The 25,652-nt window shown below is 40.0% G+C and overlaps 2 protein-coding genes across 4 annotated transcripts; one reads left to right on the top strand and one right to left on the bottom strand.

Annotated features, from left to right (window-relative positions):
- Positions 1-489: 489 nt before the first annotated feature.
- gabrg1 (gamma-aminobutyric acid type A receptor subunit gamma1) lies at positions 490-10,029 on the top strand. 2 transcript variants are annotated; one of them, XM_085343603.1, is made up of 9 exons: positions 490-533; positions 4,061-4,221; positions 5,556-5,623; positions 6,164-6,384; positions 6,638-6,720; positions 7,448-7,585; positions 7,728-7,880; positions 9,457-9,656; positions 9,751-10,029. In XM_085343603.1, the coding sequence occupies exons 1-9, from the start codon at positions 496-498 to the stop codon at positions 10,027-10,029; spliced, it is 1,341 nt and encodes a 446-aa protein (XP_085199729.1). In that variant the 5' UTR covers positions 490-495. The 2 variants fall into 2 exon arrangements, with proteins under 2 accessions (XP_085199729.1, XP_085199728.1); XM_085343602.1 differs by having other exon boundaries at positions 496-533; positions 9,748-10,029.
- An 8,472-nt stretch (positions 10,030-18,501) lies between these two features.
- Positions 18,502-24,892, bottom strand: LOC146611541 (glucosamine-6-phosphate deaminase 2). Of its 2 annotated transcripts, XM_085342807.1 has the most exons (7): positions 24,828-24,892; positions 24,336-24,474; positions 24,140-24,241; positions 22,399-22,581; positions 20,657-20,841; positions 19,812-19,986; positions 18,502-19,309 (listed from the first exon to the last, which is right to left on the bottom strand). In XM_085342807.1, the coding sequence occupies exons 2-7, from the start codon at positions 24,457-24,459 to the stop codon at positions 19,251-19,253; spliced, it is 828 nt and encodes a 275-aa protein (XP_085198933.1). In that variant the 5' UTR covers positions 24,460-24,474; positions 24,828-24,892; the 3' UTR covers positions 18,502-19,250. The 2 variants fall into 2 exon arrangements, with proteins under 2 accessions (XP_085198933.1, XP_085198934.1); XM_085342808.1 differs by lacking the exon at positions 24,828-24,892 and having other exon boundaries at positions 24,336-24,810.
- Positions 24,893-25,652: the final 760 nt, after the last annotated feature.

Here is a 25,652-nt window from a genome sequence, read left to right as displayed (position 1 = left end):
GATCTAGCCACTAAAGCTCATTACGCATTGGATGCATCTGTCTGTGAACGAGTGTGTGGGCAGATAAAGGCTTCGAGTGTATAGAATAACATGCACTGAAGCCTTGATTGTGACTTGTAGTGTAATACAATAAAACAAAACCTGTCCTTTGAGGCATTGTGGTAAAACGGTTAAGTTTTAGATCATTTAATACAAAAGGACGGATGATTCCGTGACACCGCTGGGCTATCAGCGCAGCATCTATCAGAACACTGTTGCTACCACTGCAGATGAACTACAGCAGAGTCAGCTCTTTGGCAGCAGCCTCCTCCCCCTCCACACTTATCATGGACCCATCTCACATTGTTCCGTCGCTACACTGAGCATCATCGGTAGGATTTATACGCGACCTGACGAAATTCCGCGATTTCCATTTTTGGCGTGGACAGCGCTGCGTGCTTCGCTCCAGAGGAGAGGATAAAACTCCTGCTTTTCAGAGAAGCGCAAGACAAAGACATGTATCACTGGCTGCTCTACGTGTTTCTGGGTGTCTGGTAAGTGTGTGTTGATGCAAATGAGCAGCAATGTCTCGATCGAGTTAACACCGACAAACGAATTGAGATAATGGCTGCAGATGTCGCCGCCTCTGCGCTCTGTCCTCGACATAATCCGCTGCGTTTTTCTTGTGGTGGTTTTATAGCAGGATGCTATTTGAGCTGTGGTGTTGGAGGAGACCACAGCGCAAATAATCCTTATTTGTCAGCAAAACAGTTTGGCTTTCATTTCAGCGTTTTTCTCAGTCGCGTCTAATAGATTTTTATTTGACCTCCATACAGGTTTATTACTGAGAAGGTAATAAGGCTTTATCTGTCTTGTTACATCAGTAGAATATCCTGGGGCTCTTCGTGAACACATAGCTGATTATTTAGTTCTTGGACTGACGCAAAAGACTTCTAATACTCAGGACTTCTGTCACCAAGGTGTAAATTATGTCATGACTCTCTGAATCAACTTCAGCTTTATTAACACAACCCTGGCACCAGTTCTCTGAAACAGTCACTTTAAGGACTTTGTAAGGTAAAAACAAATATTTGAGAGAGACTCATCAGTTGATGTGCAGCAGACCCAGGTTCAAGGAGCCGCATCCATCTACTGTGACTAGTTGGGGTTTGGTAGGAAGGAGAAAAGAAGAAACGAGAGCATAGAGAGACAGAAGATTAAAATTAATGCAGACGCCAAAAGAGGGGAGTGGAGAACTGAATAACTGCTCAATGCATCATTGGAAGTCCTCCAGCATCCTAAAGCCTTTAGCTACAAAAATGAGGCTTGGTCCATAAGTATAGTTAAAAGTATTCTTAAAAGGAAGGTTTTAAGCCTTCTCTTAAAAGTAGAGAGGGCGTGTCCGGTAAATCCTAGCTCGGAGCTTATTCCACAGGAGCCTGATAGCTGAAGGCTCTGCCTCACATTCTACTTTTGGAAACTCACCAAACCAAAAATAAGCCTGAAGTCTAAGAACAAAATGCTTTACTGTTAGCACGCAATACTAACAGGTCTTTAAGACGTGATATGGCCTGATTATTCAGGACTTTGTATATGAGAAGAATCATTTTACAAACAATTCTGGATTTAACACAGAGTAATAAAAAAGTATATCTATCCCACTCTCACTCGTTTTGGATCAGCTGAAGTCTTCTCAGGGAACTTTTTTTTAACCTGTCCTGTCCAGCAGTTGTAGCAAGCAGATTAATGGTCTAAATGCTTTATTGTGCCAAACATATTTCCCAACAGGGCCAACGTAGACTCTCTGTAGGCTCCTCTTGGTAATGTTTTGGTTGTGTTATTATCCATATTATTGTCTGTGTGGATATTATGCTGGAGCAGGCAGTGGGTCTAGAACAGATTGGCAAAAGATAAGAGAAAAAAGTGGAGAGAGGAAAGAGAGAAAAGAATGGTGATGGGGGAAAATCCAGGAGGAAGCAAACAGACAATCTGGATCTGTAACAAAGCACTCACAAGCAATACACGACACCTGAAAGACAAAACAGGAAGGTACACAAGCAAATATATATTTTCACTGTGTGTGTGTTGGTGTGTGGGTGCATGTGTGTTTGTGAGTGATAAAGAGAGTGGATGTGAGCGTGTGTTATAAAGCCTATTTGAAAGAAAAAGGTCAGAAATTGCAACAATGGGAACTTTCAGGGAACTTTTAGAAAAGCCTGCTAATAAAAGTCTTTTAAAAGGAGCAGTCTGTAAGAAACCATAGTCGGGATTCTGTGAATTCCAGCCTAGAATTAACAAATGCATGGTCATGTTTCCCAGCAGCCTGAATGAGATAGGTCCAACTTTAGCAATATTTTAGCAGAGATGACAGACGTCCTGGATATTTGTTTATTCTGGATATTTGTGGCTGTTGCTCAGGTATTAGAACAGGTCACCTACTAATCGGAAGGTTGGTGGATCAATCCCTGTTTGCTCCAGTCTGCATGCCAAATATCCTTGGACAAGATACAAACCCCAAGTTGCTCTTTGATGCATCCATTGGAGTGTGAATCATTGAAGACTCTAGTGGACCCAGGCTCACCCAAACTGTGAGCACTGAAGATTGAAAAGCAACAGAGAAAATAACGAAACAAACAAAAAATATGTGTAACAGTTCTGTGGAAGCTCAGGAATTGTGCTTTACTCTAAAATTGTAATAGTGTTTCTATAACGTTACTCTAACCTGTGAGAGATTTTGCTCAATAAACAACTGCGTTGCACCCCTGTCCTTTTATCTGCTTAATATTGCTAAAAGAGAAGCGTTCTGTCTCTGAGTGATACTGAAAAGCTAGTTCATGCAGTTATTATTTCTAGGCTACTTTAAAAGCCTTCAGTAAATCCAAATCACTGCAGAAAGAGTACTTCAGAGAGACCACTGAATGATCTGGGTGCAGCTTTCATGTGGTGTGGCCACTGGAGTGAAGTGTGGGTAACCAGGAGGTAACAGTGGAGGACCCCGACCACTGAATACCCAGTTTTTTTTTCTCTACTGTGTTATATTGAGCCTCCCACTCCAACAGCTTACAGTTATGATTATGATGTTCTTATTGTCTTCAATCAGTGATGAATAGTAAGATGTTCTGGCTTTGCGGAGGGCTTTCTTATAAAGCAGCAAAACTATTTCTCCAGGCTAACTGATGATCCTCTAAATTTGTGACACGCCATTTCCTCTCCAGCTCACGAGTCATCAGCTTCAGGCTACGTACTAAGTTCCTACACTTGGCCTTCCACTAAGTCTGCACAAACAACTCTCAACAACTTTTGTACTTATTTTATTCTGAGTGCTCAGTATGCAATTAACTATTAAAGTGATCTAAAATTAATTACAGTCCCCATACCATTTGCTGGGGATTTATTCATGCATTTATTACTTCCAGGCTGGACGACTGTAATTCATTATTATCAGGAAGTCCTAAAAACTCCCTGAAAAGCCTTCAGCTAATCCAAAATGCTGCAGCAAGAGTCCTGACAGGGACTAGAAAGAGAGCAGATTTCTCCCATACCCCTATAATATACTACATTAAATCCAGAATAAAATTTAAAATCCTGCTCCTCACATACAAGGTACTGAATAATCAGGCCCCATCTTATCTTGAAGACCTGATAGTACAGCCCAATTGAGCATTTTGCTGCCAGACTGCAGACTTACTTGTGCTTCTTAGGGTTAAAAGTAGAATGGGAGGCAGAGCCTTCCACAAACAAACCCTGACAGGCACACCTGTGAGGTGAAACCATCTCAGGTGACGACATCATGAAGCTCACTGAGAGGCTGAGGGTTGGCAGCGCTGTCAACAAAGCAAAGGGCGGCTGCTTACAGGAATCTGAAATATAAGACATTTTTATCCATTTTTCTTTGCTGCATCATTCCTTATATCTTGTGTCATATATTTAATGTCCTCAGTGTGTACCTACAATGTAGAAAGTGGTAAAAATAAGGAACCAACCAATAAAGGAGAAGGTGTGTCCAAATGTTTTGCTGGTAGTATATGTGTGTGTGTGTGTGTGTGTGTGTTTGATTTTCACAATGTTTTCTCCTCCACAGTTCAGCTATTGGACCCAGTAAACAGGACGAAGAGGACTATGAAGATGTACCCATAAATAAGACCTGGGTGTTATCACCAAAGGTCTATGAGAGCGATGTAACGCTGATCCTTAATAAACTGCTGCAAGGTTATGACAACAAACTACGGCCTGACATTGGAGGTACATCACTTCAATTTAGCTGACCTAAATTCACAATTATAGTTATCTTAAGGGACTTTTCATTGTATGATAAAGATATTACAACATTAAGTCATGTGACACTGTGTGGCAGGCAGAGCTTGGACCCAAATGCACTTAGAAACAAAGGGAGTAACTAAAGAAGGCAACTTTATTTGCTCTAACACCATACTACAAACAAAAATACAAAAAGACTAACAGAAACAACCAAAAAACTAGAGAACTAGTGACAGAGAACTAGGAGGCTCAGAGGTTATGAGGGGAAATACAGCGTTCACAGGAGACATGGGAACACACGACAAACAGGGCGACATGACAACGAGCAGAAGGAGACTGAGGACTTAAATACACACAGGATAATGAGAGGAGGCAACAGGTGGAAACAGAGCTGGGGTTGATACAGACCAACAGGACAGGGGGAAGAAAACAGGATACAGTGTACACAGGACAAGAGACTGTCAAAATAAAACAGGAAGTACGATAAACAAAGACTAAGACACAGGCAGGACAGTGAGAGCCGGGGGAAAAGACAGACATGACTGACTGAGAAGACAGAAAGGGAACATCAAACACGGAGACAGGAGATAAACAACATGAAGACAAGGCTGACTAAACACAGGACTGAGGAAGAACTCTAAGATTACTAAGAACCGAAGGCCATGAACCTCAGAATCACATAGAATATTCTTAATAAGCAGTAATGTCCAGAAACACTGGATCCAAGACCCAGAACCATGACAATTATAGAGTGATTAAGTCTGCACTGCATGCTTCCACAAGTATTTAGATAGACTCTTATGAATTCAGATTTAATGATAAATATTTTTTCTTTCTTTTTTAATTAAAAGTTCAGTAAGAGTAACGAGTCACCTCATTACTGTTACATAAGTAAAGTCTGTGAAGAATATAGTTCGCCAAATAGTGTCGCTCAGCATATGAACTTGTGTGCTGTCGTGAGTATCAGCTCCCCTTTGGCTTCTCTCTTCCACTGTCAGGTTGTGCAGAGTTGATCTTCAGGGCAATTTTGGAATAATAGTAGAATAATAGTATTATTGTATTATTCTATACAATATAAAGCGCCTCGAGGCCACTGTTGTTGTGATTTGGTGCTATATAAATAAAATTGAATTGAATCTTTGATCTTCCATCTTATGCAAACACGAGAGTTGCTGTTTAGAGTTAAATTAAGACACATCTTAGAAAAGGTCAAATAATTTTCCATCATTTCTGCAATTCTGACCACGCTTTCAGTAAACATAACTTCACCCCCACCTCCAAATCAGTGATGTGCAGTATATCTCTCTGTTGTGTTTCAGTGAGGCCCACAGTGATTGAAACAGCTGTGTATGTCAACAGCATTGGACCAGTGGACCCTATCAACATGGTAAGCCTGCCTCTCAACATATCTCTAGATTCTTTATCCAGGGTTACTGAATGTCTTTACAAACCTGAACAGTATCTGGACAACTTGTATTCATGCTACAGTTTGAATGCTCTTTCAAAGAAGTCCCCTAACAGTATTTTTCCATGGCTTTCAACTTCAACCCACTGAGGAAGAGTCCTCCTTGTTGAAAACTCTGTTTAAATAAAGTGAAACGTGGTTCACAGTGCCAACAATTTATTAAGGGGAAATCTCAATATTTAAGATTGTAATTGATTTAATTATTTAGCAGTTTTAACACTTATTTAATGAATGTTGATCATTTGATTTCACTCTCTATGGTCAACGTGTCATCAAAGTCATTCAAAGGCATTTGAACAAACTTTTGTCATTTTTATAACATCTCAGTGAAAAAAGAGAAGTGATAAGAGAACATCTGAGTCAAATATGCAACACATTATAGAGGTGGCAAAAGCAAATTCTTCTAGTAACTGTTTAAAAATTGTTCTGGTTTGTTTGCATGATTCCCAACATCTGTTGCAGGAATACACAATTGACATCTTCTTTGCCCAGACATGGTATGACAGCCGCCTGAAGTTCAATAGCTCAATGAAGCTGCTCATGCTCAACAGTAACATGGTAGGCAAAATATGGATTCCTGACACATTCTTCCGGAATTCCCGAAAATCAAATGCCCACTGGATCACTACTCCCAACCGCCTCCTTAGGTTGTGGAGCAATGGGAGAGTCATGTACACATTAAGGTAGGACAGTTTTGTAGCCAGTTTGCTAACGTCTTTGAAAGTATTTGTCATTTGTGCAGCTTTAGTGTGTACATCTGCTTTTTGTCATGTAGTTCTCTTTTAAGTGAATCCAATTTGTCAAAGTCTGATAGTTTTTTATGTATTTACGCTCTTAAATAAAGACAAGACATACGGTGACTTTAATACTATTAGGCAGGGAAAAACAATTCTGACATATATTTTTTTTTTTCTGACATAATTCTGTTTCTGTCAGGTTGACTATAAATGCGGAGTGTTACCTTAAGCTGCATAACTTTCCAATGGATGAGCACTCGTGTCCACTGGAGTTTTCAAGCTGTAGGTGGTCAAACATATTCCCCTCTCATTGCTGAGTCTGTCATCTCAACTGCAGTTTCTGTAATTTATCAGAAAATCATACCGACTAAGCCTTTATTCGCCCTCTCCTTGCCCACTGCCCCATCTGCTTGAGGCTGGCTACTTTAAGCTTGTGCCAATCTATCATCTACTTCACCAGGAGAGAGAGGAAGCCACACAGTCCCATGTCTTGGACAGACTTAATGAATTATGCACTTTTTTCTGTGCTGTCACGTTGTCCGTTTCATCCTTCATTTGTCACTTGCATTGTGCTTTGGCTGCTCATCTCTTATTGTCTCAATCTTCTTCGTAGTTTCGCTTCTTCCATGCTAGAAGAAGGACAAACGCATTACAGACATTTGGTGTAAAAACAGCTTTTCATACTTTTTTGTTTATCTTGTTAATGAAGTCTGAGCATGTCAATGCAAATAAAAGTTGATATTTGCTTTTATCTTAATCGGAGCCATTGTATTTCCTAAACATAGGCCTTTCTTAAGCTTTGTTAACATGTAACCCATAACCTTAGAAGTATTAGAACGACATCCTTAAATGTGCATTTTGAATCATTTAAACCTTCGAACATGTAAACATTATAGAAGTCAGATGAATGTATAAAGACTTTTCCTTTTTTTTAATACACACCTCAGGTGGAGCTTCTTGTCAAAAACACAGTTATGTATGTTTAGGTATGTTTATGTTTGGGCTGTAGATGGTTATCCTAAAAACGAGATCATGTATCGGTGGCAGAGACGAGCAGTAGAGGTGGCGGACCAGCGGTACTGGAGACTCTACCAGTTTGCCTTTGTGGGGTTGAGGAACACGTCTGATGTCGCACACACGCAATCAGGTTAGAGACTGTAACCAAGTTCACTATCATAGTATCAAAGTTGACTTTAATCTTATGCTACAAGCTGTCGTTGTTTTGTGAAAGCAGAGAGTCAACATTGTCACGTGAATTTGCTTTTGCCCTTCATTTATTAAACTTTCAGGGGAATATGTCATCATGACAATCTTTTTTGACCTGAGTCGGAGAATGGGTTACTTCACCATCCAGACCTACATCCCCTGCAGCATGATTGTGGTTTTATCCTGGGTCTCCTTCTGGATTAACAAGGACGCCGTCCCAGCACGAACATCTCTAGGTTTGATCATTTAATTCAGGCACAGATAAAATCAGGCTGTAAATGTTTCTGTAAATTACTGTAATATCCTTTAATCTTTGAAATATTTCTATATAATGAGCTGCAATCAGCTTTTGACTATTCTTACTATAAATTATACAGCACACATTATGGTCTGTGATATCTGAAAGTTGAGGGTTAAGTATTCTCCCTGTGATGGTGTTACTGGTTTAAGGTATGCAGGACTATAAAAGGAAGATTGCATACTCTCTGCCCAATAAATAAACGTAACCTTATTTTTCACAATCAGCCAGTCTTAAATTGAAAGTTGTTTACTGCGTTGCTTTTTCAGTGGAGTAAGTGTTTCATCACTGCTCATACCAGCGTCCCTGTCCAGCACATCCTCATCACTGATAGACCCGGCCATACGAGGTCGTGCTCTGTGTCGTGTCATAGCCAGAGGTCGTTCGGTTACAGCATACACTCTATCCTCTGGGTCTTTTTGATATGATGCCTTCTTCTGTGCTCACTGCGTCTATGGGGATGGTGTTCGCCCACCCAATGTATATTCCAGTGGACGATGAGAGTCAAAACTTAAAAACTGATCTATAGATCGCCTTGAGGCGACTGCTGTTGTGATTTGGAGCTATATAAATAAAATTGAATTGAATTGAATTAACAGGTGAAGATGGCAGAAGTACACATATGCTGTACTTAAGTAGAAGTACTAGTGTAAAAATATACTCCAGTAAAAGTACTATTTTGTATTTTTACTGGACTCTTTCACATCCTGCTGGTCTGAGCAGGGAGACAAGGAGGCCGTTTATGTGGAAAGACTGATCAATGGTTATGGCAATTTGTATATTAAGGATCATGAAACTGACCTCATGGCCCGTGTTAGTCACGTGTTAGTCACTGGTGCCAGTTTGGTAATTATGCAGATTTACTTTTTTAAGGCTGGGAAGACCTGCGGTCATTGAATGCATGATGGAACCACTGAAAATGCTGCTTCATGTTGAACAGAATCAGCTTTCTGTCTTGTATGCTTCCACTCTTGCTATGCTAATTCTTTAGAAACTTTGGAAGCATTGTGGTAAACTCAGTTCATATTATTTCACTTCCCCTGTCTCTTATCATGTGTGCCATGTGCTCGTGAGCAGGAGCATTCACAGTGATATAGTAAAAGGACACAATAGTGACTGAACACTCAGCTATTACATATAAATTAGGTGAATAACATATATGTGTTTTTATTTTTCCTTTTCTTTATCCTGTCATAATTTAGATGACTAACGAAAAGTAATTTAACCAAATAAATGAATATTTGTTATGTTTTACTTTGGACAAAGTTAGGAAACAATGTCCAAGTAAAGGCTGATGTTGCATACACATTAAAAATATTACTTGTCTGTTCTGCAACGTAGAAGTTTCCTTTATGTCTTTAAGTCTTACGAGGTGCTGCTGCTTATACTACTGCAATTCTTCCGTTCAAGTCAAGCTAAAAACAAGTCCAACATTGAAACCACCTTGTTTTTATGTGTTCATGAATATTTGTAGGACTGATATTCTACCACTAAATTCGTCTCAATCCTTTTAGGCATCACCACAGTGCTTACCATGACGACTCTCAGTACCATCTCCAGGAAGTCCCTGCCAAAGGTTTCCTACATCACCGCCATGGACCTTTTTGTCTCTGTCTGCTTCATCTTCACCTTTGCTGCTCTGATGGAGTATGGCACTCTGCACTATTTCACCAGCAACAGGCAGACAAAGAAGTCTAAAGCCAGCAACACACAGGTACCAGATTTTTATTTGATCCCTTCTTCATTAAAGAGCCACAGCATCAAGTACTAACACGGGGAAATGACTGTGTGTGTTCCCTCTACAGCAGAAAGCATCAAGCATGGTGAATATCCGGCCCGGCCCGTCGCTGTTGCAGATGAATAACATTGTACCCTATCACGGGGAGGATGATTACGCTTATGAGTGTTTAGATGGAAAAGACTGTGCCAGCTTCTTCTGCTGCTTTGACGACTGCCGTTCAGGTGCCTGGCGTGAAAACAGGATGCACGTGCGAGTTTCCAAGATCGATTCTTATTCACGAATATTCTTTCCTACTGCTTTTGGCCTTTTCAATCTGGTTTATTGGATAGGTTATTTATATTTATAAAACTGGCACCTCAAAGGACAACCGGAGTGTATCATATACAAAATTTCCCAGAGACTGAGCTACTTGTATATAGTTAGAAATAGGAGGTAGTCATTTTAACGGCTTACTGTTACCAGCCGTCCGATTCCAGCAAGATGAAAAAGTCAAAATAGGAAAAGAACCCTGAATTTCATTGAAGCTATAGTTGTGGACATTTGGAATTACATCAAATGTTTGCACGGGTTAAACTCGAGAGAACACGGAGGAGTTTTTGGCGTCACTTTTTAATATAGTTTGTTTATTCCTTGCCACTGTGCTATTGACATTGTAAAGTAGGAAGAAGAAGGTGCATTGTAGCTGTAATATATAATGGCAAACTATTAGATTTTTTTAACTCTTTTAGAAAAGCCAGTAGCTCTTATCATATAACTAACCTGATTGTCAGCAGGTCAGCAGCCAATATTTGAAATATCAGCAGTGTGTTTGAGAAATGTCTGGTCCTGTTGGTCATTAGTCGTTAAATAGCTGAAAAACCGGAGCATCAACTGGACCAGCTTCTGCTCAGAATCTAGGAAGGATAAATTTGTAGTATTGGCCAAACGTTGAGTTGTCGAGAAGCGGTGGTTTTTACAGAGGCCTGATTTTATATCATAACATCATAAAGATGATGCACTGCTGAAGGCACAATTCTGAATTTAAAGGAAGAATCAAACTAGACTTGCATTTCCTTTTATACATTTTTGCTGCGTATAAAACACAGCGTGACTTTTGCCACATGACAAAGAGCAAAGTGTACTGAAACGTTTTCAGTAATATTGTCTTAGAATTACAACATTTTCAACAACATTTTAATGGCAGCTTTCAACAATTTAAGATTTTTACTTAAAGCTTGCTTTGTTTCCTATTTTTCCTCAGAGATGACAGAGGCTCATAAATCTTGTAGCTATGTATTTTGCAGTGAGGTAGAAAGCACCATTCACCATATATCACTGTTTAAGTCACGCCAGTGGAAATTTGGACTCCTGTTCTCAAAATGATGATCTTAATATTTTGGACTTCTGTTGTTCTGCAATACTCAAATCAAAATTAGGGCTATGGCTAAAATCATTCACTACTTGCTGGATATTGGACTGTACAGTAAATTTCTCATTTGCTGTCTGGAGTACGGAGAGAAGTTACCTTTGAAAGTGTTACGAAGTTGTGATATGATCCACAAGCGTGAACTAAGATTTACAAATCAGCGATTTCTGTGGGACTTGTGCAGACTCACAAATGCGGCTCCACATACAGACACAAAGCAATGTGACCACACAGGAGCTGAACGTAATAAGTTGTGGAAAAATAATCAGTATTTATTCAGATTTGGTTTAAACACATTTGTAAAATAGTTTCACGTGCTTCATATTTGTGTCTTGCGCATTAGTGAGTCCACAAAAGTTACACACAAATCACTGCACACATTTGTAAGTCTAAGTTTATGCTTGTGGATCATATTGTACGCATTCGTAACCATTTTAAGACAGATTTCTCTTCATGATGCCATCAAAGTATCCCACAATGCCTCGTGAAAATAGCGTATACCTGATGGCCAGTACCTGAGCATTTCCTACCATCGTGCTCAGCACCAACAGAAACATGTCAGATGGAGAAGAGGAAAGAGAAGGCGGTGCCTTTGCTTGAAGATTCACTGTTAAAGAACTACTTTTGGATTCAGTGTTGCTACTTCAAATAGCCACGTCAAAAAAAGCGCTGCAGTTTTAATTTGCGACAAATAATGTAAATCATGAAGCTCAAACTTTGTTTTTAAAAGGGCTCAGTACTACGCAATTGTGGTGATGTTAGCCAGTGTTAAGATATTGGATTTTATATAAACAATGACTGTGTGTACTAATACATTTAGGATTGGGTAATTTCCTACTGTTTAACAAATGTGCAAACACAAAGTGCTGAAATGAACTCACAGCATTATGAAAAAATACTGAGAATTACATGTAACTGTTGAAGGACGCAGCTTTCATTCCTAAAAATACTCATTCTTAATAAATGTACTAGTTATGGTTTAAGGAGCTCCAAAGACTACGACGACCTGGATGACTGAGAACCTTCACAGATATACTAGTTATGCTAGCGCATACTATGTGTCTGCATAGAACTGGTAAAGCAAAAAGAGATTAAAACAAAGGTCAGATTCAATTCAGTTTTATTCATGAAGCGCCAAATTACAACAACAGTCGCTTTATATTGCTAGGCAGACCATTCTTATTCTTTAAAACGTCAGACTTGGAGATAATATGAATAGATATGCTACAGCAAACTCTCCCATAAGAAAACTACAGATAATAGTTTAGTGCATTTTCAGATACACCAAAGAAACATTAAATGACATTTAGTAGAATACTGTGTATAAATGTTACACTTTAGTTTCTTTGCATAAATTCTGTGCATGTCTTGTTTTGCTGTGGGGTGTGTGTGTGTGTGTGTGGGGGGGGGGGGGGGCTGCAAATGTAATCAGGTCTCCATGCACAGTAGTCTTAACCTTGCCCATAGCGTTTCCTTATAGCCATAACACAGTTGTTCTGAAAAAGGTGACATGAAGATGATTTACTCGCTCGAAGGTGTCAATAGACATGTCATTCTCAAAGAAGACAAAGAAGTGGTAAACTATGCAAACATTGACAGTGTAGTTATTGTTAAAGTGTGTTCATTTCTAGTTAACCGTCACTGATCGAACCAAATTATGTAAAATAAAGATTACTGCAATTATTAGTATTAACAAAACAGTAAATAATTAGATAACAGATCATTAGTAATGACGTTCGAGCTCTGAAACCAAAAATCAAGCAGAAGTCTCTGATCTTCTATAGAAGTCAAATATGTCATTTTTGCTGATTCAGGTCAAAATAATTAAAAGCTGAAAGAATGCAGTGCAGAAGTTGATGCAGCCTTATAATCCTGTTACTGTACCAAAAGGAAATGACATACATGGTTTACCAAACTGTGGCCTGACGCTCATCATGGCGAGACAGGGTCTACAAAATGTGATGGTCTTTCATTCGCCACAGCTTCAACACACCCCTCTTGTAACTTAAGATGATTCCAATGCTTTTTATTTATTAAAACAAATATAACAAATGTTTATTGCTTACAAATACCTGGAATGATTACCTAAATATTTGCTCTAATGATTGAATAATATTTTCCACAGCATTGTTTTGTAAAGTAGCTCATTTTAAAAAAAAAGCGCTGTTTTCATTCAGCCCAGAAACCTCAAAGCATGTTGTGTGATCATGAGCATTGTGAGAGGAAGACTGGTATAGAGCTGTATGTTCATTCTACTCAAGCCATATTAATACATCTAGCACACATCTGTGATACAGTGGCATTCTCTGTAATTGTTGCTCATACTGTATTGTGGCTACTATCTCAATACACTGTGACAAAATAAATCAGTGCCTAAAAACGGTTCCAATGGTTTTACATGACTGGATGTTGAAGTGGGAAAACCTCACTAATGTTTATCATGTGAGAAACTGTCAGTCAGTATTAACCATGTTTTTTTCAATCAGTATTTCATAGCCTGCCACTGAATTCGTGTATTTATTCCAGTCACACAATTACTTTTAGCCATGCTTCTTGTGATAGTTAACAACTTGTTGTTTATGCAATTGAATATTTTGTTGATGATATTCCTTATATAAAATTGTTTATCTATTTTCTTTTAAACTTGTCCTGTCCGGCAGTTTCAGGAGCACACTTCTGGACTTTGTTGTGTCATACACATTTGCTTTGCCAAGAGGAGCGCTATAGACTCTGGGTTCCTCTTGTTAATCTTATTTTATCTTGTTATTCACATTATTATCTCAAAGTCTTATTATGCCAAAGGTGACGGGTGGTGAGGGCCAGAATAAAAATCAGGATCTATACAAAAATCTTTGCTCCGTTAACCTGACTTCAGCCCAGGAAGCCTTAAGCATTGGTTTTCGTCTTTACCTGTTCTGGCTCAACTGGGTCCTTCTCTGCAGTTCACTGTGGAGGTCGATGCTTCAGGTTCTGGGGTAGATGCAGTGTTGTCCCAGAGAATGATTGATAAAATGCAGCCCTGTGCTTTCTTTTCTCATCGCCTGTTTCCCACAGAACACAGTTATAATGTGGGGGACCAAGACCTAGGCTTCTCCACTTCCTTGTCGGTTGCTCACCTGTAAGAGATCAGCTGATTAGCTCACCCGTTGCTCATCAGGTTATTATTCTGGCCTCTTAAGACTGAAGCAAACAGTCAGTCATCATCAGATCATTGTGTCAGGCCTCAGTCATGTAGGGTTTGCTTGATTTCTGCCAGTCTAGTACTGGAATTAACCTGTTTCTGTGTATACTTCTCAGCATTTTCTGATCCCTGTAAGCTTTAGTGACTGATTGCATGTCTTTGGACAACCTGTAAAATCTTTGTCATCTCTCTGATGATGTCACAGCATCACAGACAAGGATTTTCTTTGTCCACTTAGTCTATAAATAAACAGGTCCATCATTCTGTTGGTTTCTTGACAAGTTCAGGTGGTTGAGACATTAACTAGGGTGGTTCTTAGGTGAGGTGTTTTGGAAATATAAACCCTGGAAGAAGCTCAAGAAATGCTGGAGAGATTATGTGTCATGGTTCACATAATCTCTCCAGCATCTCTCAGTGTCTCACCAGAAGAAGTGGAGAAGATGACTTTGAGGAGGGAGGTCTGGGCATCTCTGCTTAGAATGCTCATCCCGCAACCCTGAGCCAGCTTTGTCTTATTGCATTGGAGTCACACTGGGTTAAATATGTACACTTGGGTTTTAAGGGGTATTTATTATTTTCTTCTTTTTTTGGGTTGTATGGAAGCCCCAAACGCAATTTCATTGTTCTTGACAATGACAATAAATAAATAAATACTAAATACTAATACTTTGACAAGTCAGACAAAGCAACAGCATCAAACTGACCAGCAATGGCAGCAGTGTCTTGCTGGAAAAGCTTCTCAATTGCATCTCAAAAGGACTGCCACATTAACGGCTCCAGTGAGAGAAATTTAATTCAGTTCAAATAATGCCAAATCAGCTACTTATTGGAAGGTTGGTGGTTCAATCCTTGGCTTCCCCAGCCTGCACGCCAAATATCCTGGGGCAAGATACGAACCCCAAGTTGCCGTCCGATGCGTTCATCGGAGTGTGAATGTTGGTTAGTTTGCACTTGAGTTTAGAAGTGATGTGAGTGGGTGTGAAAGGGTGTATGAGGCATGTGGTGTTGAGAACTCCAGGAGAGTAGGAAAGCGCTATATAAGAATCAGACCCCAGTATGTGAGGCTGCAGGACTGTGTGCCTGAGGTGGTAGTCTGTAGCACGGGGGCCCCACAAGGAACAGTGCTCGCCCCTTTCCTCTTCACCCCGTACACTGCAGACTTCAGTTATAACACGGACACTTGCCATCTCCAGAAATTCTCGGATGACGCCGCCATTGTGGCCCGGGTGTCGGAGGGAAACGAACTGGAATACAGGGGGGTCATCAACGACTTCGTCAGTTGGTGCAAACAGAACCATCTTTGCATCAATGCCAGCATGATGAAGGAGCTGGTGACTGACTTCTGCAAGAAGCCACCTCCTATTACACCAGTGAACATCCAGGGTTTGGACATTGAAATGGTGGAGGAGAACAAATACCTGGGTGTTCACCTCAGTAACAAACTGGACTGGTCCACAAACACTTTACAAAAAGGGTCTAAGTCGTCTCCACCTGCTACGGCGGCTGAGATCCTTCGGGGTGAACAGGACACTCCTAAGGACGTTTTACGACACTGCGGTGGCGTCTGCTATTTTCTATGCTGTGGTCTGCTGGAGTGGTGGAATGGCAGAGAGGGACAGGGGGGAACTCAAACTGGTCAGGAGCACTGAGCAGCTCGTTCAGCAGTAGACTTTTGCACCCACAGTGTAGGAAGGAGCGCTATCGCAGGTCATTCTTACCAGCAGCTGTCAGACTAAATTACACAGTTTAACATGGTCATCCTACTCATCAGCTTGTTTCACTGTACATTTTATATATAGTTATGTACAGTTTTTCTATACATATTCTGTACATTGTTACCTGTATGTACGAACTTCAATCGCTTATGTAAATAGGACCACCTTGTGTCTTCCTTTTATATTTTATATTCCCCTTGCTATAAAAGCTGTGTAACACCCACATTTCTCATCTGTGGGAAAATAAAGGTTTATTCTATTCTACTACCAGTCAGAAGTTTGGACACACCTTCTCATTTAATGGGTTTTCTGTATTTTCATGAATAATTACATTGAAGGCATCAAACTATGAATGAACCCATGGGGAATTATGCAGTAAACAAAAGAGTGTGAAATAACTCAAAACATGCTTCATATTTTAGATTATTTTGCTTTGATTCTGCTTTGCACACTCTTGGCATTCTCTTGATGAGCTTCAGGATTTCGTCACCTGAAATGGTTTTCCAACAGTCTTGAAGGAGTTCCCAGAGATGCTGAGCACTTGTTGGCCTCTTACTTGTGGTTGCTAGCATATTTAAAAGTTGTAATGGGAACCAGTTGGATTCAGAGGAAGAGACACCCTGTTTACTTTTAAGATTAGGTTTAAAACTTATAGTTTTAGCTTATAGTTAGGGCAACACAAACAAAACAGTGAAGAAGGCGCAGCAGCGCCTCTTCTTTCTCAGGAGACTGAAAAGATTCGGCATGAGCCCCCGCATCCTCAGGACCTTCTATCACTGTGCCATTGAGAGCATCCTCACTGGATGCATCACCACCTGGTATGGCAACAGCACCACCTACAACTGCAAAGCTCTCCAGCGAGTAGTGCGGTGCTCTGAACGGATAATTGGAGGTGAGCTTCCCTCCCTCCAAGACATCTACAGGAAGCGCTGCCTGAGGAAAGCGGGGAGGATCATCAAGGACTCCAGTCACCCCAGCCATAAACTGTTCAGACTGCTTCCATCAGGAAGGAGGTTCTGCAGCATCCGGTCCCGTACCAGCAGACTGAGAGACAGCTTCTTCCATCAGGCCATCAGACTGCTGAACACGTCATAGACACCTCAGCTTCACTACTGGAACTTTAACATTATGCACTCCACACTGTATATAAATGCCACTTGTTCTGCACATATTCAACTCTGTATATTTTTATATATTTTATTTATTGTTTACTCTATTTAATTTGTAAAATATGTGTACACACACACACACACACACACACACACACACGTAGAAAAATATTTAGTATACACATCCAGAAACGCATATACTATTATATATTGTACATATATTTATTAGTTTCAGATGTAGCCATTCTTGTATTTTGCTTGTTTACATTATTGTATTTTGCACAACTCTGTTGCTTGTGAAGCTCGCACACAAGAATTTCACTCACATGTGCTGTACAAATGTACCTGCACATGTGATGTGACAATAAAAGTGATTTGATTTGATTTGATTTGACACTGGCAACACCTAGGCCAAGTGTTTTTGACCCATTAACACCATTTTTGGGTCATTTGCTGGTTTGCTCTTTAAACAAATTATGTAAATCAACAAAGGCAGCTACAGATATAAGTCTGGGATCCTCTTCTTTGCTCTCCCAAAGGCAATAAATTCCTCTCCCTTTGGTTGACACCACTGGCTATATGGGACAGAGCAGCAGTGTATCATATCATATCGTTTCATTTTATGTATGTGTTTCCCAAAGTCCAACAGACAGAACCAATATCAATGATAAAACCTTGGGTGTAATAAATACATTTTTTTTAAAAATAGTCTTCAAATTTACTTAAAAAACACAGATTCAGTTCAATCATCTTGTTACATTACACTATTCTGCTGGTAAACAACTGTAGAATCACTGTGAACATCGTGTGGTAGGGGTACACAAGACCACTTAGACCAAGATCATGACATATATGCCGACATTATATTGTGATTCTGTCTTCCCATATGGTGATATCAATGTTCAGGTATAAATGTGTAGTTTTGTATGTATCAATATATGGTCAAGTGATCAGGGCTGTGATAAAAATATGTTTTGTCACTTTTGTTAATTATCCCCACCAAATCAAAACTGATGTATGAGCCCAACCCAAGGCTTTGGACATTTGTAAAATCCTGCTATGAGGCGTAATCAGATTAGGCAATAGGCCACCTACGAAACAGGCCCTTGCCTTCTAAGGCCACATCCAAGTGAGACGGATCCATGAATGACTGAATGTAGTGTAAAGCGCTTTGGGGTCCTTAGGGACTAGAAAAGCGCTATACAAATGCAGGCCATTTTACCATGAAGCAAAAAGTCAAGCAGCCGTTATTGTAAAGCACATATACAAGAATGTGTTTCAAGTAAAGTTAGGACAAATTTAATTTATGCTGCAGTCACACTGCATTTCAGTACACTCAGGTGTAACAGCATTAATTAATTACATAGGAATACACACTCGTCCAGTAAGTGTATGAAACCAACACCTTACATGTCTGGGACACATGTTATGAACCCCTTGTAAAAGAAAACTGGGTGGAGTTTTTCACTTTGACACTAATTTTTGTTCTTTGGCAGTGTGAAAGAAAATCATCCCAACAGAAGGTTTTCTAACAGAGTCTTCAAACACTGGGAACATCACCTCAAAACCACTCACAGTATCCACATGTGAGACACTCAAATCCACCGACCGATAATTATTGTTGGACAGTAACAGGCTCTCTTTAATTAATTGACGAGGACCCTAAAATATATCTACATGTACAGTGTTTATTTGGTTGACAAGATTTGACCAACATACACATCACATTTGCTTCTTTTGTTGAACTGTTGTCCGCACATTGTTGCCTTCTACTTTGGGAATGAATATGGACAAAGAGTCTAGGTTCGCTTCAACCACCAAACAAATTTGGGCGTTTTGTTTATGGTCATTACTTTATAGAAAAAAGTAATCCTGAAAAAACGAGTTAAACATTAACTAGTTTTAATTAGTTAAAGATTAAACAAAACACCTCGGATAGGTAAACTTGTGTTATAACTACATCGCAACATAAATGAACAGTGACCTTTCACTAATAATCAGTAACAGTCTGAAAAGAATAACATTCAAAGTAAGTTTCTGAATAAGCAACATGCACAGTTAAGGACTCAAACACCAGCTCTTCAGACGTGGAACAGATGTTGAATCCAGAAATCATTGGTCACAACCTTCAGTTGTCTTCCTTATTCACTGGCTCCTTTACTGGTCTTTTATGCTGAGCACTGGGTCCACCAGTTTATTATGGACATGCATTAAACCTACAACAAAAATGAAAAGAGTAAAACAAACTGCTGGGATGTGGACTCAATGCCTGTCAAATATCTAAGCTAATGCTAATCTAATGCTAAGCATATATAAGTAAATATGTAAGTTTGCAGCTCTCGGTCTATTTGTGTAGCTAAATTTAAACACAAGTGTGTTAAAAAAAAATGTACTAGTTAAGGTTTTCCACACATTGTTGATTTTATTCTACAAGCTTTTGCATTTTTCAACATATTTAAATATGTTGCATGAGGAAAGTTGTATAAAGCAGTCAGGTAGAGAAACATAAGAACCAGCCCATTTATCATTTGTTAGCTAAAGCTAAATTGTTTGATCGCTTTAAGGATGACATTTTAGTCCTTTTGGTTCACATACCTGTACTTACGGTACACATTTAAGTCAGTTAGCATTTTTCTAATCAGTTACCTGCACTGTAGCTTTTTAGTTAAAAATAAGCAGGTATTAGAAACAGGCACACACAACAGGAGTGACTGGTACCTTTGAAGTATTTGACAGTTTTGACTCTGAGTTCCAAGGTGGCATCCTCATCACAGACAAAAATGGTGCGTGGGTGCTGCTGGAACGCTGATACTGTCCACATGTGGTTAACTCCCTCCTCTATGGCTTTGTAGAGAGCAAAAGCTTTGTGTGCTCCCGTGATAAGAATCATCACCTGAGCAGAGGAAAAGTGTGTTAAAGTTTTATTGTACTGAAATGACTATATTTAGCAGCAGCCACAACCATGGTTATTCAAGCAACTTTATATTGTAATTGTTATTCGTGTGTGATCGAGTACGTGACAGGAGTGCTGGACTTTTTTCATATATAAATGAAATACAATAGACACTGTTTTTAATGCACCTATCCCAAATTAGATCCTGATTCGTCTTTAATGGTGAGAGAGACTAGTGAAAGCGTCAGTTTGTAGTGGTTTGTTGGAAGTTTGGAGATAGTAATGTTCAAACTTTTGCAGTTTAAAAGGGTTGGAAAGAAGGTCAGTGGAGCATTTTTCAAAAAGTACATCTTGACAAGTATTTGATATATGAAGCTAAAGTTTCACAGCACTTATTATTTATGTTCAAATTTTTTGCACGATAACATTTTTGTACAAACTGGAGACGGCCGAGTAGAAAATGTCTGCAACTTGAGACGGAGTAGCCCTTACAGAAGAGAAACAGTCTCAATAAACATCAGCTGGTAAAATATTCGCTGTCAAAATTCTGCGTGCTGGCTTTTCTTAAGGCCTTTACACACACAAGAGGTAAAATTTGTGCAAATATTTTGCATGTAAAGTGTGTAAACAGGACAAAAAAAGGACTGAAATAAGTGCCCTTTAATCTGACCTCCTTGGCATCCATGACAGTTCCTACACCAACAGTCAGAGCCATTGTGGGAACCTTGGAGAGGTCATTGCCAAAGAAACGAGCATTTGCCACAATGGTGTCCTTTGCGAGGGTTTTCACTCTCGTTCTGGAAACCAGGCTGGAGCCAGGCTCGTTGAATGCTATGTGACCATCAGGACCAATACCTACAGAACAAAATTCAACAGCATGTGGTAAAGAGCATAAAATGAAATGAATTGATCCCTATGACATAGTAGTAGGTGCTGCAACGGTGAAATTTTGCACATAGTTTTCTAACTACTTCACTCCTTTAACAACACAGACAAAGATGCGAGGGCTACATATTTTTCTAATTTCATCTACAGCGGCCGAGGGAATTCAAACCTTTTATTTGCCACAATCAGCCAACCTTACTGTTCAAAAAGCTCTTACGCCATCTGACCCTGAGTTCATAAGAGAATTACTCATTCTCTGACGCCTGGCTGTGTCCCTACGCATTTTAATCAGACTGTTATTGACCCTCTTTTTAAAAAGTACAGTGCATTTATGTGGACCTCAGATCTCGAGGGCTTTAAGAGGCGCATCGAGTGCTCGTGCTTGTGTTGCATCTATCCCCTCAATCACACTCTTAACACCTCATACACTAAGGCAAACCAACACATGCAACCAACAGGCCACTTTATAACAGACAAGCAGGGAGGAGAGCAGGTGGGTCTTCTTCCACCCCACTTTCCTAAACCCTGTCTGGGGGCGGGATGGCTGTGCAGGGGGCGCTGCTGCATCCGTCGTGAATATGTTGTGTCTCAAAGTCAAATGGAAATGATTACGCATGCTTTCATCTCGCCCTGATCACTGTCATTTGTTATTCCTCTGCCTGAGCAAATCATCTTTGGATTGCCTATAGATGGTTCACAATGCTGCTGCGAGGCTTCATGTGACACATGCGGACTTCAGTGATCCTTTCAGAGCCCTCCACGGTCACATGACTCCACATATCATGAACTGCTTCAGCCATACAGCACTTAATAAATAAACCTTACTTACTTACATAATGCAAATTTAACAACAGAGCAAACAACATGGAACACAGAATTTGTAAACCAAACAATTTGTAACGATAAAGCTATTTTTGGCTGCTCGCTTATTCACAGGAGTTTGCCACAGCCGGTGTGCCCAGTGACCATATATTAAATTATCTGGCCACTGAGCACACAAGTAATGCTATCTAGCACGTTAGCATAAACATTGCTACATTCAAGAAGAGTAAATATTGATGGATGATGAAGAAACGAAAAAAACAGTTCAAATGAGGAGCTGTCTGTGATCGACTCAAGCACAGAAAAGAACAACTGCCTTGAGTTCAGGCAACTTTGCACAATAACAGCGAACGAGATGTGGCAAAGGTACAGTTTACTCTAAGCTAGCAGGTTTTCCTTCTAATCAAAGGTTAAGTCATGCCAAAGCTTAGAACTCCAAATCGAAAAAAAAGGAAGCCAAGAATAGATTTTTTATTGTTTTAGCTGTTGGGTTTATCTTTTATTTCTTTGTATACCATTGGTGTATTACTTATATTAATAATATCCCAACAGAAAAACGCCACTCCACTTGTGCAGAGATAGAAACAACAATAATAATAATAATGTAGTGAAACAGCCACAATCTGCAGTCACAACACTTTCACAAATAGTTTGCATACCACGCAGCACTGCTGTGCAATCTATATCAAAAGCCACACGTCTGACCTCCAACAAACAACTCGATTCCTCCAGCTTCAGCGATCTTCTGCTCATAAGCCTGACACTCCTCCTCCAAGTTCTGTGCATTTCCATCAAGAATGTGAGCGTTGGCTGGATCAATGTCAATGTGCTTGAAGAAATTGTTCCACATGTAGGAGTGGTAACTCTCGGGATGAGCACGAGGTAGACCTGAACAGCAAAAACGTGTTTACTGAGAGTGAAATTAGTAAGAAAAGCCGAATGAAAAAGAAATAAATAGCTCAAAGTAACTAATCGTGTAGAGTATCACTCTTGATCACTCAGTTTGATGAAAATCTCTTCATACAACTTACTAATGTTAGTACATTCTGTTACTGCTAGCCCAAAGCTACTGAGTATTTTAGTCCTGTTAAGCCTGATGGTGGACTACAATGAAAAATAAATGGTTTAGTGAGCAGTTCTGAGCTCGAGGTCACATGTTTCTGTGTCATGAAACTGTCTCTTTTTACTTGGCTAAGTCACCACTGACACCTAAGCTGAACACATAACCTGATCATGAGGTTATTTAAGCAGCCTAAGATCAAAGTGCTCTGTTGGGGTGATGCGGTACTATGAGGTCCTTAACATAAAAAAATGGGACTTTGTATGCAAGGGGAAGGATTTTAAATTAAATTCTGGATTTAACAGGGATCCAATTAAGATAAGCTAATATGGAGATTTGTTAACATTTTGATTGATGCCCAACGCCACTAAATTATTGTGTCTCCTGCCATCTGGTGCGAGACGGCTGCATAAATCTGTTCATCTGTGCCTCATCTTTCTGTTAACACTATTAGAATGAAATCGCAGATACAAGCAGAGGAAACTAACTTTCTCTGAAAGGTGGATGGGCTCCCCTTAGCAACAGGGTAAATTCAGTCCTTCAGGAGGGGTTCAGAGTAGAGCCGCTACACGACATCGAAAGGAGACAGCTAAGGCTGGCGCCTCCTGGATAAGTTGTTCTGGCCGGGCACGTCCTACCGAGACGAGGCCCCGGCATAGGTGCTGCGCATGCAAGCGGCATTAAGCAGCATTGTAGGAATGGGGTCTAATAGACACAGTGGAGGATGTGATCAGAGAGAAAGAGTCTAAATAAATATCAATAGGCAAGTATCAATTATGAATATTTTCCCCAAATGGTTAAAATTTTATTTATGAGGAATTTCAAGAAGGTCAAGTTAAGGTTAAAGGAATGTTTGGCTCAGCAGAGCACCGACTCGTTATCAGCCTGCATACAGAGCTGAAGACAAACCCACGGTTTGTCTATTTTCTCCAATCAGTGATGAAAAATATGATATCCAAGCTTTATGGGGAGCTTTTTATAGAGCAACAAACTCTTTTGATGCCATTTCCTTTTATGCGTTATCTGCTTTTAGGTAAGTGTTTGAGGGTTACAACAGAGAATCAAGTGGTTCTGATTTGAGCCTGTGATGCTGTAACACTACTGATAAGATGATAAACGTCTGTGGGCCCGTTTTAAAACTGGCTGTAACATTTTTGTTTCTGTTGTCAACTGTGACATATCAACTTTAATGCAGCTCATTAGTCACAGTTAACACACTGTCACCAGACTTGAGCCAGCTGCAAAGCTGCTAGTTTACACTGCTGAAATTCTGGTTTTGTCTCCCAGGACACGGCCCCACCTCAAAAACACTTTCTCCAAAGAGCCCACTTAGAGTTGCACAACTAATACTGAGGAAAAAGCTGAGTCAGTTATCCTTTAACTCACCGACATATTCATCCATGTTAAACGTTTTCACATATTTGAATGAAATATCACCATGTCTGTAGTATTCAATTAACTTCTGGTAACAGCCATAAGGAGTGCTACCTGTGAGAAATGAGACAAATCCTACTTAGAGGGGAAACACAGACTTCACATTGCAGGACTCATTTTTCGCAACATGGGTATTGTTGTTACTCACCTGTTGGCAAGCCCAGAGTAAAGAACCTGTCAGCAGAAGGCTTAAACTGGACTATTCTGTTGCGGATGTATTTTGCTGCCCACTCACTGGCCAGATCATAGTCGTCGAGAATGACCAGCCTCATAGTAGTAAGCTCTCACTGAGTGTGTGTGAGAAAAATACAAGTTGGAAAAGTAAAAACTACTAAGTGTGCGCTTAGCTTATTTCAAATGCCTCCTCCGATAAATATTTGTATCTGAACAATCTGTCTGTATTCCTATGCAGAAAGGGCCAATGACAAACAGTCATTAGTGTCCAAAACTATACTTTAGTAAATGATCGGAAGTACTTGCTAATGCTAACAAGTGAAGCAAGTCGACCGGAGCGGAATATTTCACGTGTAGTGGTGTGTACACGTAATACTGCACAGTCTCGGAAATGTTCCGCACAGGATCGGGAATTACAAATCCGCAGCTAACACGCGTCTAACATTAGAGCGATAACACAGGTTACCTGCAAAATCTGTCGCTTGTCAGACCAGGAAGCAGGTGATCGTCACGTGATCATCTGCCCGTCAGCTGATACGTGTGGAACATATGGAAGTCCGCGTGGACCAAAACATGTTACATCGAAACACTAGCAGCAGTGTTACAAACTTGAATATTCTTCTTACACTGAATAATGCTGGCAGTCTTTTCTCAACACCATCTTCTTCCTTTGACTTCTCGGGCGTTGCCTCAGTGGATCTCCTACCCTGCTGGTCAACAGCACTGGTGACAGTCCGTGTTTACCTGCGCCTCAAAAATCCAACATCACGTTGTCAGTGCGCCCCAGGGCAGCTGTGGCTACAGTGTAGCTGCCATCACCAGTGTGTGAATGTGTGGATGACTGGATGTAGTGTAAAGCGCTTTGGGGTCCTTAGGGACTGAGTAAAGCATTATACAAATACAAGCCATTTACCATTTATTGTTGATGATCTGAAGTTTTCATTTGCCAAAAATCTGACACTAATAACTGTTCTGATGCAATCCTCCACATTTACACGGGCCCCACGTGGTTGGAGTTTTTTCACTGTTGTGTGACCATTATGTTAGCTCGAGGTAATTCTTTAACATCACCTGGAAGTACTCATTAGGCTTTCCAGTAAGAAAGTTTGTTTTCAAGAATTCTTTTACTATATCTTTATTGATTACAATAAAGCTAAGAAATAATTCTCCATAGAAAGAATAAGAACAACTTTCACAATCTGCCATTTGGCAGATTTTAAGACCTGCTTGGACTTACACAACCCCCAACCCAGAGGGTTTGTTCCCTCTCCCAGCATCAAACATAGGAGAC

This window comes from Diplotaxodon limnothrissa, linkage group LG19 (genome assembly GCF_057381915.1).
Source record: "Diplotaxodon limnothrissa isolate DT_005_m linkage group LG19, D_limnothrissa_male_GT1.1, whole genome shotgun sequence".
NCBI lineage: Eukaryota > Metazoa > Chordata > Actinopteri > Cichliformes > Cichlidae > Diplotaxodon > Diplotaxodon limnothrissa.
This window is presented reverse-complemented; position numbering and strand designations above follow the sequence as displayed.

Coding starts and splice junctions, on each gene's coding strand:
- LOC146611541 (XM_085342807.1), bottom strand. CDS start 24,459: ATGAGGCTGGTCATTCTCGACGACTATGATCTGGCCAGTGAGTGGGCA. Junction 19,987..20,656: donor CTGTCATGGATGCCAAGGAG/GTCAGATTAAAG, acceptor TCCTCTGCTCAG/GTGATGATTCTTATCACGGG. Junction 19,310..19,811: donor AACTGTCAAATACTTCAAAG/GTACCAGTCACT, acceptor TTTTTGTTGTAG/GTTTAATGCATGTCCATAAT.
- gabrg1 (XM_085343602.1), top strand. CDS start 496: ATGTATCACTGGCTGCTCTACGTGTTTCTGGGTGTCTG. Junction 5,624..6,163: donor CAGTGGACCCTATCAACATG/GTAAGCCTGCCT, acceptor CATCTGTTGCAG/GAATACACAATTGACATCTT. Junction 6,385..6,637: donor AGAGTCATGTACACATTAAG/GTAGGACAGTTT, acceptor TGTTTCTGTCAG/GTTGACTATAAATGCGGAGT.